The following is a 17423-nucleotide window of genomic DNA, read 5'->3' on the forward strand; positions in this document are numbered from 1 at the left end:
TTCACTCTAACATCTTAAATTTTACATGTATTGCGATTATTGTGCTGATCTATTGTTTTTTAAAGGTTTGTGATGCACTAATGTGTAAAATACTGCACTGCTGTGTGCTGATATGAAATCATCTAAATATACAGTTCTTTCTTTATTCAGTTAGACAAAGCATTGCTTAGGGTCGCACTAGACCATTAGTTGTTCTGTATTTATCAGTTAATATGTGCTGAGATCCAAAGTGCAGGAAAAATACCTGGCACTGTAGTGAATCCTGCAGCTGTAGCCCTGCAAACTAGCCCCTCCCTTCCTCCCCTCTCTCTCTCCCCCTTTGTGTGACTTTAATGTTTCTACATTGTGCCTTTTCACTACATCAGGAATCACTGCTCCGTTAAGATCTTCTAACTCAAACAAACAAAAATCTGAGAAGAATTTGTCCTTTTGCAGAATATCGGCTTCAAAGTTGATTTCAGATGAATCGTCTTCTCCCCCTCAAAGCTTCCCCTCTTTCTTTTCTTCCTCCCCTCCTCCTTGTCCTCTTGTACCCGACTGTCCCAGTAAGCTTACGTCAGCCTCACAAACGTGGAATAAAACATCACGAGTCAAACCTTTGCCTCAGAACAGAGGAGGCCGAGCGGCTTAACTTATAATCTCCTGCCTTTAACTTTCATCAAACCCTTAAATGTCTACATCACTGCAGAGACTACTCACAGGATTTTCCTTTCTCTATAACTGCTTACAAATATTACCCACATCTGCCGCAGCTGGACGGTAAATCAGCAGATATTTAACATCTTTTCACACAAAAAGACGAAGACAGAAACTTCAGGTCTTCACACTGACCTGACAATGTGTGTGTGATTCAGCATGTGTGTCAGCTGAGAGGGAGAGGTGCGCTTGATTCAGTGCAGGTATATATTTTTCTCAGCAGGGCGTGTGTGTGTGAGGGCAGGTGTGTTTCTTCTCTCACTCTGAGTCATCTCTCTCTCTCTGTGTCATCGACTGGCCAACCAAATCAGCAATTATTCGCACGCCCAACCATCGCTCAATGGACCTGCCCAAGCACCAAATAAGAGCTGGGGGGGGAGACGCACGCGCGCGCGCCCACACACACACACACACACACACACACACACACACACACACACACACACACACACACACACACACACACACACACACACACAACCAAAGGTGGAAACACACCTGTGAGATGTAAACTCACAGACGCAGGCAAATGGAGACCAACAGACACACACACACCTTTCTTCCCAGCAGCTGACAACTATCTGTGGCTGCGAGAGAAAGGCAGAGCCTCTGAATGTTAAGTGCCTCCCTGAGGGAGGAAAATAAGGCCGCTGATAAGTTAGTCAGCTGCAAATCCAACAAGTCCACATGAAGGCAGAGAGGACGGCGGTGACACGGCACACACCACCTCTCCACCTCGAGTCACACACTATCTCTGCTCTCACATCCACATGCGCGCAAGCCATATGAATCCACAACACACACACGAGACAAAGACAAAAACACAGCTCAAAACAATGCACACACACGCGTGCTTAAAGCAGGCTCGCTGATACAAACACACACTCCGTTATGTGAAGCAGAAAAAGCGAAATCCTCCCATTCGACTCCAGCAGGAGCTCGATAAATAAAAATAAATAAAGCGGCCGGAGAGAGGGAGGAAATCAAGCTGAACGCAGGCAGCGTGGTGCCGGCTGCAGCGCCGCTTTGGATACGCGTGTCTGCCCCCCCCCCCCCACCATCTCCTCTTTTGCTAATTAGAATTGATTTATTATGGACCAGGTAGCTTATCAGGTGCCCGGTGAAATTACAATGGGTGTCCGAAGGCCGCGAGGAGAAAGGGGGTGGTTTGTGAGAAGGGGGTGGTGCTGGTCAATGTCGAATGGCAAAATCAATTAGCATTGATTGGCGAAAGGTTCATTTTGCCAAAGAGGACGCAGTCGAAGGGGATTAAACTTCCATGGCCCTCTGACAACTTTGATACGACACAATGGCTGCTTTTCTGGCTGCGGTGTAGTTAACAAGCTTTCAACAATATAACTGCATTTCTTTCTTTTCTTTTTTTAACATTGCAAACACTGAATGCAGCTGTGGTCAGATTCCACATCAGGCATCGGCTAGTCGGGTCTGGCTGAGAAACAGATAGCATTGATCAAGTATCTGGGAGTGAAATCCCTCGCAAGCTCGCATCTTAATCCTCATCAAGCCGAAGCAGAATTCAAATCACCCTGCTTCAGGCTCCCGATGAAGGCTGGCCCCCGCTAACGGGCGGACGCCACGTAGAAAGGACTCAGAAGAAGAGACACCAACCACTTTACTCGAACTCAAGCGACCTCGACAGTCGATTTTACCCTCCTCACTACGAAATGGAAAATGAACTTCAACTATTGCTGCCGGTCTCCTGCAGGACTCATTTGGGAAGTAATTAAACTATGCAGATGTTCTGGTAAATTTCAGGAAGATTTAGGAAAGAGAGAGTAAAGTGAGCTCCTGGTTGTTTTACTTTACTTGTTACATAATCTCCTCAGCTGTGAAAACTGCTGTTTAAAATGCATCTAAAGTTACAAAATTAAGAGTTTAATGTACGCGTGTGCAGCCTCCCTCTGCGTGTGTGTCTTACCCTCGATGGCCAGCATGGCTCTCAGCTCTCTGTTCAGCAGTTCGAAACGCCTCTCCAGATCGTGCTCTTTCTCCCTGTGGCAAGTTAGAAAGAGGGGAGACGGGAAACACACACACACACAAAGTTCATCAATATGTTAATGACTAAATCATTAAGTACTTAAAGAAACCTGCAATAAACATCGATTCGGCCACTCGCCCGAACCTTCTCTGGCTTCGCATTAATCTACTGCACATAACTGATACTCATAGTGCACAGCCCTGGGTGAAGGTGTGTGTCTGTGTGTGTATGTGTAAGGATAGAAAAAGGGAAATAAGGAGCGGAGTTTGGGGGGTGGGGGTGAAAATGCATTAAAAACAGAAGATGAGGGAGTAGATGTGTATATGCAAGCGTGGCCCTGTGTGGATCTATCTGCCACCCGCAGCACAAATTGAATTCTTTCCTCTTTCAGCCATATTAAAAAATGAGCTAATTCGGCCCCTAATAGAATTTGTCCTTCACAGGCGCCGTTTTCTCTTTGCCTCCACAAAGAGAGAACAGAAAGGGCTAATAATCAGCCCTTCTGTCAATTGGCCACTTTAAAAGCCTCTCCTTTCCCACGATATAATGTGATTATGAATACTTCAGGCTCTCCTCCACTTGCACACTTTGAAATCCCTACAGCCGCAAATGAAGAAAAAAAGGCAGCGCGTGTCTCCACCTGTCGCAGCTGACCACATACAAAGAGACTGCAGATAGAGTAGCGATCGCCACATTTCTATTGATTTTATATCCCTTTCTGCATGTAAATCAATGAGTGGATAGACAGAGATGGGGTGAATGGAGTGGAGAGGACACTCCTGCCCCGTGCAGCTTAGACGAGCTTGATCTAAAGCTCGAGGAGCAGGTTTAAAACCCTTCTCAGCTGCTTTAATTTGACATGTGAGAAATTAAAATGGAAGCAAAGACGAGGCGACAGAGAGGAAGAACAGTACGCACAGCAGAGAGAGCTGGTTCTGTCTCCTGATGAGGGCGTTCTTCTTGTTGACCAGCATGAACCACTCCTGCATCATGGCCTCCTCCTCCTCCTTGTTGTTGCCTAGAAAGAGCACAGAAACACACCAATAAATAAACCAGCAGATACACACGTTACAGGAAATGTTTCAAGAATAACACGTTGCTCTTTTGCTTTTGTTTTTTTTTTGTTTTGTTTTTTTACAGTGGATTGAACCTGACATAAAAATTACAGCACGCCGTGTACACCAGCATATGCACATGAAAAGCGATGAGGCAGATAAACGACGGAGCTGCTGCCCCCGCAGAGTCAGTGTGTCCACCAGATATTCATGTGTGGGTGTAAATACTCTCCTCGCTTATGTTCCCTGTGTAAACATTCACCTACTTCACACCATGCCTTCACAACGTCAATACGGCTTCAACCGGGGCGGGATTAACTCTGCGATTACCGTCGAGCGCCTTTACAGAGTGAAGCCTCTCACTGTAGGGCAATACATATCCCATCACTCAGCAGGCCTTCAAAAAAAAAAAAAAAAAAGTCTCTGGGACTCTCTACTGCTTAGTGTAATACCTGCTCAACACACACAGAGAGCTAGTGAGGCTCAGATGCATGGCTAATGTAAGCTTTGCCCACGCCTGGGGCTAAAGCTCTATGCTGTAACTTACTTACAAGGTACAATGGGATGCGCACAACTGATACAGACAAAGCACGTCGAATCGAAAGCTTCAAATGTTAGCCAGGTAACAGTGACAGCCTCCATCGTGTTTGACCTGGAATAAAGACCAGCTGCCTGGGTGTGGAGTTTGACTCCCACTGTGCATCTGCTGGCCTCCGTGTACTAAAACCACATAATCGTAAGGTTTTAAACATACTGGAACCTGTGATGACGCTCAAACCAGAAACTGCCAAATGATAACTAAATGCTCATTGAAGCTCTCAGGTGTTAAATGCTTACAGAGGAAGGGTTGATCAACAGGATTTTCAGGTACGGCCCAAAAACATGCACGAAAAGTTATTTAATATTTCTGGAATGAATTAAATTTGGAAACAGGATAATAGTCTGAACATTAGCAGGATGGTTACTGTAAATTTGGAACCTATTTATAAAACTTTCTAGATACTGTTTAGTGCATCTTCAGGCAACTAAGTGGGGCTATTTTGGACCAGGTGTGGCAAAGATAATGAGCAGGTGTATTTATGCTGTAAATTCATGTAGGTCTGTTTAATCCCAGGCTTTTGCTCCAATTTTCATCCTGTAATGATTACACTGTAAGGTTTTACACCAAACCAAAGTGAAAAGACACCTCAGGCGTGTCTCTCAGGATCCAGAGGCTTTGATTAAACTGCAGTATTTGACACCCTGGGAATCAGGATGGCCTCACTGAGCAGGAACAAAAATAACAACAGTCTCAGCAGTGATGATTAATAAACACATAATAAAGATGCAAAATGCTACCAGTAAAATAATTATTTACTATAATTCTACAAATTCACAATTTATTTGTGAGTAAAAAAGACTATTACTTTAAAGGTAAATCTTTAAATGTTATAACTACTTTTTTTTAAGAAATGGATAATCAATAAAATTAAAACTAGATTTCCATAAAATAATACTACTAAGCATCTCTTTCTGCTTGGTTTGTTTTAATAATCTCTCACGTGTTATAAATTAAAATGCTATTTATTCTTTATCGAATCTCGAGGTCAGCTGAACAGTGTCAGCGGCGATAATCCATAAGGTCCCGTTTAACTCTGCAGCGGCGATATGAATCCTTCCATTCACTGTGGTAAATGCAGCAACGGTTTTAAGAAGATTTCCAACATTTATTGTCTGAGTATTGTAGCTGTAACCACTATATCATTTATTTGATGAGAAGCTGTAAATAAATAACTTTGCTTCTTAGGAGACAAGAAAATAAGAAAGAAAGAAATTTTTCCATCAAACACACACACACACACACACACACACACACACACACACCAGTGTTCATTGCAGCAGTGGGAGCATCGGGCCACTGCGTCACTGATGACAAAAGGCAAACGCGTGGATGTGTGTGGACACCGGTGAATGTGTGGACATTTGTGATACTCTGAGCCAGCAGATGTATGTAATTTCATTTAGGAGGAGGGAGCGGGAAGGGAAAATGAAAGAAAGCAAGCAAAAAACCCCCCCCAAAAAAACCAAGCGAATGAAAGAAAGCTTCAGGATTTAGCGGAATCACGGGCTCGTGGATTACTGTAGTCAACTTTGAAATGGACGACACTCGGAGGGGGGATAAAGCCGGCGCTGACAGGTCATTGTGCTGCCTCGAAGTCAAATAAAACAAGCAAATAATAATGGCAAATATTAAGCTCCTGTGACATTGTGGCGAGGCGGGCTGGAAGACGAGAGGGGATTATAAAGCTATATCCCCCACCGCTAGCCAGCCAGCTGCTACCAGCCAACCAACAGCCACATTTTATGAAAGGAGGGAGGGGAGGCGAGGGGAGAGGAAGGCAGGGAGGTCAGAGGAAAAGGTGGTAGAAGAGGGAGGAGAAAAGGGTAGAAGGAAGGAGAAAAGGGAGAGATGAGGAGGAGGGGGGGGGGATATTGAATGTGAAAGCAAAATGGGATGACTGGAACGAGGGAGGGAGTGGAGGAGGAAATAAAGGCGAGCAGGTGAGTCAGGGGATGGAGGGATGGAGGCAGGAGACTCGACAGCTGCTCAGCATCCACCTCCGACCTCTAGATCCTACCTGACTCTTAAAGAGACAGACTGGGTGCAGATTTATTGTTATAGGTGGGCGCTAAACCCCTTTTTAATCAATTAAGCATGGGGAAATTATGTTTTACTATACCTTTAATTATAGTTTTTGAGCTGTTGGGGGAAGAGCCTTTAAAAAATAAAAAGTTATATAACTACATTGTAATTTTACAGGCCAATTGCACTTAATGAATTATTGAAAAGTATTCAGATTATTTAAATAGTTTTCTACTAGCTTGACTACTCGATACGACTGAATTAACAAGACAACTGTACGCGATACCGTCATCTTAAACGTAAAAGTGATGGTCGTTTCAGTTTCATGATAATTAAGGGTCTAGTGCTGGGTTGGGGGTTTGATTCCCACTGGTGCAGCACATTCTAAAAACATCTTTGCTCCATAGAAAGCCATATGCTTATAGTGACAACAGACTGCTGAATGTGGTGGTGTATGAAAACAAATGGTGTAAATATCCTTGGCAGTCACCACTGACACTGTGTCTGCGAATCCAGCCTTGGCTCTGAGACACTGTGGATGCATGCTGGCTCTCAGGGGGCCATCTTGGATCAAAGCATCTGGCAGTTTGGCAGGGTGCATTCTGGGTCTTGCTGCTCGCCTTACACGCCACTTCTTAGTGCTCAACACAGAGCAGGGCAGAGCAGAAACAGGCCAACTCCAGTGAGACTGAAGCAATGAATTTGGCGTTGGTACAGTGTGTGATGGGGACATCAAAGGGTTAGTGATGAAAATGCACAAGGTTTATCGCCATTAATATCATCCTTAGTGTTACCTCAGCTATCAATGCAGCTGTGCTAGTGAGAAACACACAAGATACAATCAACTCACACACACAGAGCTGAGATACAACTGATAGACATATCCCAACAACCCCTCTATCTGATTGCCTGTCTTCCTCTTCTCTTGTTCCACTCCCGGCTTCTCGCAGAAACGCAACCAGGATACAATGACACCAACTGCCGTGTGTGGAGGGAGGCTGCTATCCTCGAGGCATGAAGACAAGGCTGGTTAGCATAGGTCACTGTGTGTTTGGGTGAGAGAGAAATGCAGAAAGAAATGGGAAAAAAAAAGGCGGGTACAAAGGCAGCCTCTATAGCCAAATAAGATTAAGATAGCAATCTTGGCCAATGTTCCATTCAGTGTTGATAGGAATAATGAAACTCACCCCGAGGTGGTCAAACTGCTGCTGCTGTTGGCCTGAGCTGCTTTGAATTAAGAGCGCCATGCTGCCATGTGCTAAATGTACAAAATTCATGCTTTAGCATTAGTCTTAGTGAGTACACGTTAATTGACTTTAACTGGCTTCACTGTATTTTTAATTGGTGACTAAAACATCAAACCAGAAGCTGCACTAAACCTGCAATTACTGATAACTTTAGCTTTAAATTATCGGTGTGTAGTTTAGCTTCTTTTAGCTGCTCTCTTATTTGCAAGCGGTCGCAGCAGAGGACGGATCTACTTGGATGCTTCGGGGATTTGCGTCTCCCTCTCAAACCAGTGATCGATGTTAACCCTAGGACTACAGAGCGACAAAAAGACCAAAACAGATTAGTCACAATGAAAATGCTGAAAATAGGAATGTATGCAGATGTGTGGGGCTGCTCTTTATTTTCCTGAGATTGCAACGATGTCAGTTGTTTAGTTTAGCCACCGCTGTGGAGAAAGCAGAAGTCACAACATAAAAGAATCTTTGCAACAAATTACAAATTTAATTATGAAGTTAATCTGTAAGAAAAGAGGGCTGCTAATGTTAACTGCTCTCAGCAACTAATACTTAAAATAATTTTTTCTCTTTGATTATTGTGAAAGAGAAAAATGTATTTTCTGTTTCATTATTGTGATCAATGGCTTCAAACAGCAACATGTGCAGTATTTGCACATGAGATGTTCATTCTAATTCATATAAATTGCAGTAAGTGGATGAGCAGGGTGTCCTGCATTTGTTCTTCCCTGGAGAAACTTCTGTGCCTTGAAGGAAGCAGCTTGGATAACCGAGGAAAATGAATGCGACAGAAAGAGAAACACATTAAAAGCTGTGATCACAGCATGTTCATCTCAGTCCTTATCCCACCATTTTGTCATTTAATCCAATAGCTGCTAATCCAATTTGTCTATCGGACATATAAAAAGGCAGGGAGGAGGAGGAGAAAGAAGAGGAGGGGAAGGGAGGAGATGGAGCTGAACTTCTCTTCTGTGTTCAAGTCACTTTCTCAATTGCGGTTTATTTAGGGCAGAGCTGCACTTGTGCATCTCCCCCCATCGTTCTCTCCATCCGAGCGTCAAGCCCGTCTGATATCAGCGGGGATCGGGGGAAGAAGAAAGCCAAAGACACATGAAAGAAAATGAGAGAAGGAGGAATAAAAAGAACAGGATGAACATTGTTTCCTGTGATTAGGTAAGAGCTCGTTAAAAGGCTGTCATGGCAGTGATGTGAATATGCATGACAGGGGCCGGCCTAATCAGAGAGGTTTGTGCCGAGGACCGGAGGGAGGGGGGGAATTGTGTGTAAGTAGCCTACTGAAGACTTGATTTAATTAATGTGAGGAGAGGAGTGTCTTGTTAGGAAAGGAGACAGGGAAGGACAGAGTGAAGCTTGTAAGCAGGAGAGTTTAGGGAGCTCTCAAATTCAGGTTTACCCATAAAAAGCGTCACATCTGAAGCTTACGCTTCTCTCCATTTCTGAAAATTAGAGTAACACTGAAGTCAAAGATGTACTCAAAGCTATGCACGCCAAATGTTACAACACTGGTGAGATGTGTAAGAATCAAACTGCCTAGCCACTGCATGTGATTCCTCCTGCTCTCTCCTATTCTATTCTCCTCTCCTCTGGAGTGGTGCTGAGGGCTATTTTTCCAAGGGAGTCTTGTACGAGGCCTCTTTTAGGTGTCCTCAATGGTACAATGGGTCCTAGCTCATAGAGCAGATTCCTGCTTTATTGAACCTGTGTATAAGGTCTGGTGAATGGAACACATTAACCGATTCACACTCACCTCTTTCCTTTTGCTCCCCCCGGATAGAGAAAAGTAAAAATTCAGAAAAAAAAAGAAAGAGGAGGGAAAAAAACCCTCCTCTCACACTGAGGCACAATGCGTGCCTTTTCCACTGGTGTCATTTGTCAACCACTGCTTGCTTTACAACTTACAAAAGAGGTGAAGGTAGGGGAGAGGGAGAGGAGAAGCAGAAGTAGGGTGCTGCAGAGTTTTGGAGGCACTGAGATTAATTAAATCTGATGCATAATCATAAGCAGGGCTGCAGAATTATTTGTTTCTGATTTCACGCAATATGCTGACAGGGGAAGCCCATCTTTCAAAATGCTGATGTTGGAAGAACAACAGCAGGCCTGCTGAATGACGATGAATATTTTCATCATACGATTGTTTTGTTAGCATAATCAGTAATAAAAGGAGATCAGGAGGGGATGAGTGTTACAAAATTATGCTGGATAAAATAATTATTGCCTATTTAACACCTGTTTGGATGTGACTGGTGAAACTGACTTGGTGTTGCGAACTGTAAACCGAGCAGGAGGAAAAATCCAATAAAAACACAGCTGTACCTCTTTGTTGTAGATTTCTGGTTTGCTTTGATGGTGATGATAGTGAACATCAGGTCCCATTAAAGAAGTGCAAAAAAGAGCCAGCTTTTAAAAAAACAAAATATTGAATCAATTTCAGTTAAATCATGATTACTAAAGATTTATTTGGTAGAATTTTACCCAGAATTGTGTACTCGAGAGTTCACTCTGGGAAAAAAAAAAAAAGAGGCATGACATAAAGTATTTTGAGGCCCTGTATCTTTGACAGTTTTCATATGATGGCGAAGTTTTTCATGATGTCAACAGATTTGAAAGAAAAAAAAAGCTGATTTTTGAGGGGGTCAGGTAGGAGGCACTCACTGATAATTTTAAGAGTAAAAGAGGCCTGTGGCATCTCTCTCTCTCACACACACACACACACACACACACACACACACACACACACCCACACCCACCCACCCACCCACCCCCTGGGATTTATTCTGCAACGTTTCCTGAGTCCAAAAGCTGCAAAATTCTTTTAGAAAGTTTCATAAGTGGAAACATGCTTTTTATTTTCATTCATATATATTTCATTCATTTTCATATAACACATGCTGTTTTAGGTTAATTTTTAATATGGAGTCCTGATGATGAGCCTAGTTTGCGGGAGGAGAAGAGTCAGACTGTCAAAGCCTAACATGTTATCCTGCTAACATGTTTCTTCCTTTCCATCCGCCACTCTTCACCTCTTTAATCTTTTCTGTGGACTCTTCTAAATATACAGAAACGTATGTGCGCATGCACACACACACAAACGCAAAACACACACCACTGGGTAAACACATTTGACCTCAGAGCCAACAGTAGAGCAACCTCCAAACACCTCTACCTCAGAAGCTAAGGACAGATGGGAGCTTTGGCAAACAGAGTTCACATAATAGACTGAGTGAGGAGATGAAATGCTCATATTAGGAGGTTTCATTTTCACACACTGAACAGCAGCTGAAGAGTATATTTGGACAAGAGAAGTAATTTCTCCTCTTTCAACTTTCTTTAGCGTCTCATTTTAAATATTTAAATCAAACATATTTTATTTGATCACATAAAGGGGCTGAAAGGTGCTCAGATCAGAACAAAATAAGTGCCATTCCCAGAGTCTTTTTCTAGGAGAACCAGCCATGCCGTGACAATCACAAATATGCACTCTGCCTCGACTCACCCCCGAAGCATCTCCTCCTCTCTCCTCCCTCCCCCATCTCCATCAAATTGTGTTTCTGCTACAAATCAATAAACATTATCAGAGAGTGGCAGACTATGGGCTGGTGGAGGCAGCTTCTGTCTGTTAAAGCCCAGACCGCCCGGTCTCTATCACAGCCTGGGTGAGAAGGCCAGGAGGAAACAGAAAGATGCACACAAGAGAGAGAAAGGCGGGCAATGCGAGTCCACGAACGCACACACAAGTTATAGGGATTTACAGTAAACATAAGATGGAAGCAGAGTGCATACAAACTGAGCCACAATCAAACACAGATATGCTCAAACAGAGCATTTGGAGCATGTGCAGTCCTGCAGAGTGAATTTTCACATCCATACAAATGGAGAAAACAACCACAGCGAGCTGACTGGAAGAGAAAGGAACAGCAGTGAAGCACTGAGGTGTTTAACAATAATCCTAACAGTGCAGCACAGGCTGTTTTGACCATGCCATTCAATGTCAATAAGAAATTAAAGGGGGGAAAGGAAAAAAAAACACACAGAGTCAGCCTAAAGTCAACAGCGGCTTTAAACACTCCCTAACCCATTAGGCTGCTGTATCACCCACTCTATGCTTGTCAGCTCACTTTAGCTTTAGCGTCAGAAATCCCCACACTCTCCAACGCGCTACACGAACCATTTAACTGAGCCCTAAATAAGATGATTTTCAACTCGTCCCCACTTAGCTTGGGGCTGGAAAAAGAAAATCAGGGGGCCTGCCATACGCCATTTCTCAATTACCTTTCTCATTATTGTCAACCGTGTTCATTACTACTATTATCACCCTTCCTTTTCTGTTGCACCCCCCTGCCCCACTTTAGGCTAGCTCGGGCCGTTGTGGCTGTCGCGTTGGATGAAGAGAGGGGAGAGGCGCGGCAGAATCGAGAGCTTTTTTCAGGGCCGGAGCACTTCAGGTAATTAATATAGCAAGAGGGGGCAGATGAGAGGAGATGGAGAATATGTGAGTGTATGTACGCCTGTGTGTGTGTTTTTGCTGAAATGTCTGATTGGGGAGCTCACCTGCCGATACCCCCTAAAAGGTATTTCATTAGCGGGCCTTTTACCATACAAGCAGAGCAACAAAGCCTCAGTTACGCCTGTCTCCACTCCAACTCGACAGGGCCCTCCAGGACGTCTGTAGCTGTGTGTGGGAAGAGTAAAGAAGAGTGGAGGAGCAGAGAGGAGAGGCTATCCCTGTTCATAATCTCATGACAAAAGGCAAAAAGGCATCATCCTATTACCAGTGTGATCTTCACCAGCTCCTGCTAGCCACTTTCCACAGGGGGCTCTCTTTTATTATTAAGGTGAGTAGGTGATAGGGAGCAGGAAAGGCGCGCGGCGCCTCCCTATTAGCCCTGGGACAAGAGTCGGTATGAGGGGGAGAGAAGAGCGGAGAGACCCCATGCTAGGGTCCTGTTTGGAGTCTTTTTCTCTTTCTCAGAATGAGAGCCTTTGCTTGGACCTTCGGGAGGCGGCTTCTATTAGGCTTCAGTGCTACAACACAAAGTGTGAGAGATTCTTCAATCAAGCAGCTCAATGCCAGAAGTGATGATCACTGGGAAAACATCTTGAGCTCCATCTGTTAAAACTCATTTGTATCTGGTTCACGTTACTCCTTAGCTCCACCGTTACATGGCAGCAATGAGGTATTGGGGTACAGATTTAAATGAGGTACATTTATTCAAGCTGAGCCTTGGTGGTCAACTCCTGATGGCTGATATCCACCAAGTCCTACGTGATTTGACCAGTGCTTCTTAAAGCATAAAAACACTTGTACTGTGGTTTCGGTTTAAACGTCACAGAGGTGTATTTTTGAGTATCCACAGCACAGTGAGAGAGGAAAGAGGTTGGGGGAGAGAAACACAGATTAGTCTGTTTTTTTTTCCTGAGTGTTTTGTCTTCATCTTAGTGGGGGGTGCTTTCCTCTAGCCTCAGGTTACACAAGGGAATTGTGGGAAATAAAACTAGGCTGAGCTAGGTTTGGAATAACAGCAGTGCTTGACCCACCATTAAAACATACAGAAAAGGTATAAGTGTATTAGTGTAAGCTTGTGCTTAAACTAAAGATGTTTTTGAGTACTGCAGGTAGTACTGAAGGTCTCTTTTAAGATAAATTTAAAGAATATGAGTGATGTTTAAGTAAATGGTAAATAGACTATATGTACATAGCATCTTTCTACACAATAAGGGCACTCAAAGAGCTTTCTTACTACAAGCCACATTCACTCAGTCACACACATTCACACGCACACTCTGATGGACACATCAGGGTTCTGCATCCTGCCTGACGATACTTCAAAGGATCGAAACACCAACCTTCTGATTCGTGAACGACCTGCTCTCATATTTGAACCACAGGCACATCTATAATTCAGCAAAACATTCTATATTCCGTTTTCCAGTTCCACAATTTCAGTATATTTTAAGTTCAATTTATCAAAAAAAGGCTTCAATGATTATTTTTTCACTGCCTTTTGGTGTCACCGCTTGAAGAAAAAAGAAAATTAGAAATAACATTTGAAATAACAATTAGTAACAATTTCACTGAGTTAATAATTAGTGTCATTGTAAAGCTCTTTATAAAGGTGGTTTTTCTAAAATTATATTGCAATATATTTCATAAAGGTGACAGATTACATGGAGAAAAAAATGAGATTCAAGACTTATTTAATATTATTAATTGTAACAACGAACGGATCCACCACTGTAGCAAAGAAATTTGGGTACGTTCTAATGACTACAACGCAGAGAATCATGACTAACACTTGTAGAGTAGAAATATTTATTGCTGCAGAAACCTTGAGACAAAGACTCTGTGATGATGAAACAGATCAACTGATGGAGATGAGGTGGGTCAACTCCTTGTGTGATTAAAAAACACGATTAATCACACGAGGACACTTTGTAGCATCTGTGATAGATAAAGGAAACTTTAAAGGTAAACTCAGAGAGAGCCTTTAAGAAAACCTCAGGATCATAAACAAACTAATTTTAGTGGCTTTGTCGCCTGAAGGTTACAAGGCTATGTGAACTCAGCGGTTAACCGGTAATTGTTTTGACTGCAACTGACTATTGAGCCTAAGAGTGCGTGAATAAGAGCAAGAGGAGCAAAGTGACATCACAGAGATGTGTTAAGTAATGTTACATTTCTGAACTCAAAATGAAAGCATTTCTTTTTGAATGTTTAAAATAAGTATTTCATCATTAAATCAAAACATAAATCATATATTGCTTCAAAGTTATAGTTTCCAGCTACAGTATTTGCTTGTGCTCCTGATGCTTGATGGTGAGATGATGCAAATGGCAACAAGTCACTGCTCAGTCTGGCTCCGCTGCTGAACAACTGCAGTCACTTCAGTCAGTCAACTGCAGTCACCGTTCCAGCAGGAGGACACTTTAATGAGCACTTTACATCACTGTGCATTTATACATGGAAGAATCTTACACATAGATGCTCGCGTGCACACGCTTTCCTGCCTGCATAAAGTCAAATATTTGGTAATTCCGTCTGATAGACTGAAGTTTGAAGGCCCTTTAAAGGTATGTTAAACGTACAGATTCTCAAGAGATGCACACCATCCATCCTGACAATCCACACACACATATACGCACGCACACACACATCATCGTCGTCGTCCTCCTCCTTTCTCCTCTGTAGCCCAGTAAAAAGCCTGTGATGACCTGGGTGTGTAGCTTATTAACCTCTCCATCAGTTCTTATCAGCCAATGAATAGCCCAGTCATCTGCCTCTCCTGCTGAATCTTAGGGTGAAAATTTTCTCCTCACGTCAGGGCTATAATTCAATCCACACAAAAATCATTTAAGGAGCACACACATGTACACGCACGCACGCACGCAAGCACGCACACATACAATGGGGACCACAGTGGAAACATTTTGTCAGCCTTGTCCTCGGTGGGTTTGCAGGACTGGCGTGGACCAGATGTTACAGAAATTCTCAAACAACAGAACGAGTGTACATGGCGTGTTTGTGTGTGTGTGCGCGCGCTGTGTATGCCTGCCTGCATGCATGCATGAGTGTGTTTGAGGGCGGGAATAAATTAATGGCTGATTTCTCCCCTTGCTTTGATGGCATTAAGAGCCCTCTTCTTCTCAATGTGCCGCGTTAAATGCTTTTCTCTCCTTCTCTTTTCCATCCGTCTCTCCCTCTTTTTCTTGACAAGCAGGGCCACCCAGCAGAAAGCAACTGATGCAAAACGCCAGAGTAATCTCCCCCTCCATCCACCACCACCACCACCCCTCCCCGCTATCTTTAGTCTTTGACACAGTAGCCATTATCTGTGGGATTTAGTTAAACCAAACCTTCATGTATTTGTTAGGCCCTTGGTTCGTTTTTTCTTCTGACTGCTCTGCTTGAGTGTGGTCAGGCTGCGAGGAATTGGAGGGGCGGGGGTTACATCATCAGTACAGCCTGACGGAGACTCGTGGAGGGGGTCTACAATGCCATCTAGCTGGATCCTACTCATGATGGTAAATATGTTAAGCTGAAATGTGCAACCTTGTTTGTTTTTGCTGCTGCAAGAAAACTAAACCCAGACATTAAAGGCTCAAACATGATTGATTTAAGCCAAACCTGAAAAATACTGTGCGTCACTTCTGTTTAGCATTATTAACCCAACACTGATTCCAGTCAAATATGGGATTAAAAAAAAAAAAAAAAAAAAAAAAAAAAGGTTTCTTGACTTTTTAACAAAATTGACATCCTTAAAAAAGGTGTGGAATGAACCTAAATTTCCCCTTAACCAACCTAAATATTCCAATCAAACTTATTAATAATCAAGTCAAAACCAATGCGATTGTGCTAATGTAGCTAAAAATTATATTACCTAAACAGGTGTTTGACCAGTAAACAGGTTATACTGTATTATTTAGAGATGCGTGCATTCAACTGCATTGTCTTTTGTCCAGTTTTAATCTCATAGCAACCATCTGCTACAACACAGACAATCACAATTAACATAAATGTCAGTCTCATTTCCACTCCCATCTCACATTAAAACCAAGGCTTTCCTCTCTGCCACATGCAGCCACAGACCTAAAAAGCACTGTAAACGAATCATGTTGAAACTCGCAGGTAAGCCAGGGCTCGGCGGGGCTAAACTAAGGTTAAGCCATGTGGTTTAGCTTCCCGGGAATGTGTTTACACACACACTGAGGTGTGAACCATTTAGGGAGCTTAGAGGGGTGGAGAAACACGAGTTGATTTAGCGCTAGTGTAAACGCCGGTACCTGTTGACGGGTGTTAATTGGGACAGCTTAAGACAAACAGCATAAATCTGTAGGGATTCTCAGGCTGGCCGAGCAATCATCGAGCTGCAGGAGAGCGAGCAAAATAAGACTGGATATCAAGTTACTTTTTTCAATTAGTTTCAAACTGTTAGGCCCTAAAAGCAGTCAACAGATGTCTGTAGTCATGATAACTTATTTTTTAACCTGATATGAATAAAAAGATGCAGAGATGTCAAAAGAAATTCCACCAGACCCAAAGTCATTTCTACTGGGTTTGTATCTAAAAGAACAGAAATGAACAAATATTAATGAACCACAGTGTTTTAAAGCAGAAAATCCTAACAGCACTGTGGAAAAAAACAAACCAGATGTCAAACATTCCACCTGAAACGAACGCATATATACTGAAAGAGAAAAGAAATATATTATAAAAGGATTGTGGACCTTTTTTGAATATTTGGATTTCAAAGAGATGTTGAGTAATTAATTCATACTAGGTATGCAGTGTTTGCTTTGGTACACACGTTGAATGAACAAAAGTATTTTATTAATATTTATTTTCTATACTTGAACTTAAAATAATAAATATGAATAAATTAGGTGTCTTGATATGAATTGTCATGTATGAATATAAGAGGATAATTTTCTGTTCATTTTCGTTTTGTTTCTGATTTCTGATTAAATGCTGACATTTATTTTTAAAATATTAACAAAGATTATCATGAAAAAAAAGAAGCAAGCTTTGGATAATTTTTGTGTAGGCATAGGCAAAGAATAGTCGCTATTTTCAGCTTTAATTGTGACGCACAGCCTGGTGAAGCCACCTGTAGGTGGAGGATTTTTTGAATGAAGTAGTGAGAGTTTGTAAGATGTAGAGAGTGGTGATAACCCCCAGTGGAGGACCCCCCTCAACCTGCTGACAGACAGCTGCAGCCTTTTTAGCATAAGTGGCTCCGCCTGCTCCATTAGCAAAGAGAAGAAGGAGGGTGTGTGTGTGTGAGTGTGTG

The 17423-nt window shown here is 42.7% G+C and overlaps 1 protein-coding gene across 4 annotated transcripts in view; it reads right to left on the reverse strand.

Moving 5' to 3' along the window:
• The window catches only part of ehbp1 (EH domain binding protein 1), a 163738-nt gene that overhangs the window by 7332 nt on the left and 138983 nt on the right, over positions 1 to 17423 (reverse strand). For all 4 annotated transcript variants that reach the window (XM_026190107.1, XM_026190108.1, XM_026190110.1 and 1 more), the window contains 2 exons: positions 3614 to 3713; positions 2636 to 2709 (listed from right to left, as the gene is read on the reverse strand). In XM_026190107.1, coding sequence (XP_026045892.1) covers positions 2636 to 2709; positions 3614 to 3713 — 174 coding nt within the window. The remainder of the gene's footprint in view (positions 1 to 2635; positions 2710 to 3613; positions 3714 to 17423) is intronic.

This window comes from Astatotilapia calliptera, chromosome 13, assembly GCF_900246225.1.
Source record: "Astatotilapia calliptera chromosome 13, fAstCal1.2, whole genome shotgun sequence".
NCBI classification, from domain to species: Eukaryota; Metazoa; Chordata; class Actinopteri; order Cichliformes; family Cichlidae; genus Astatotilapia; species Astatotilapia calliptera.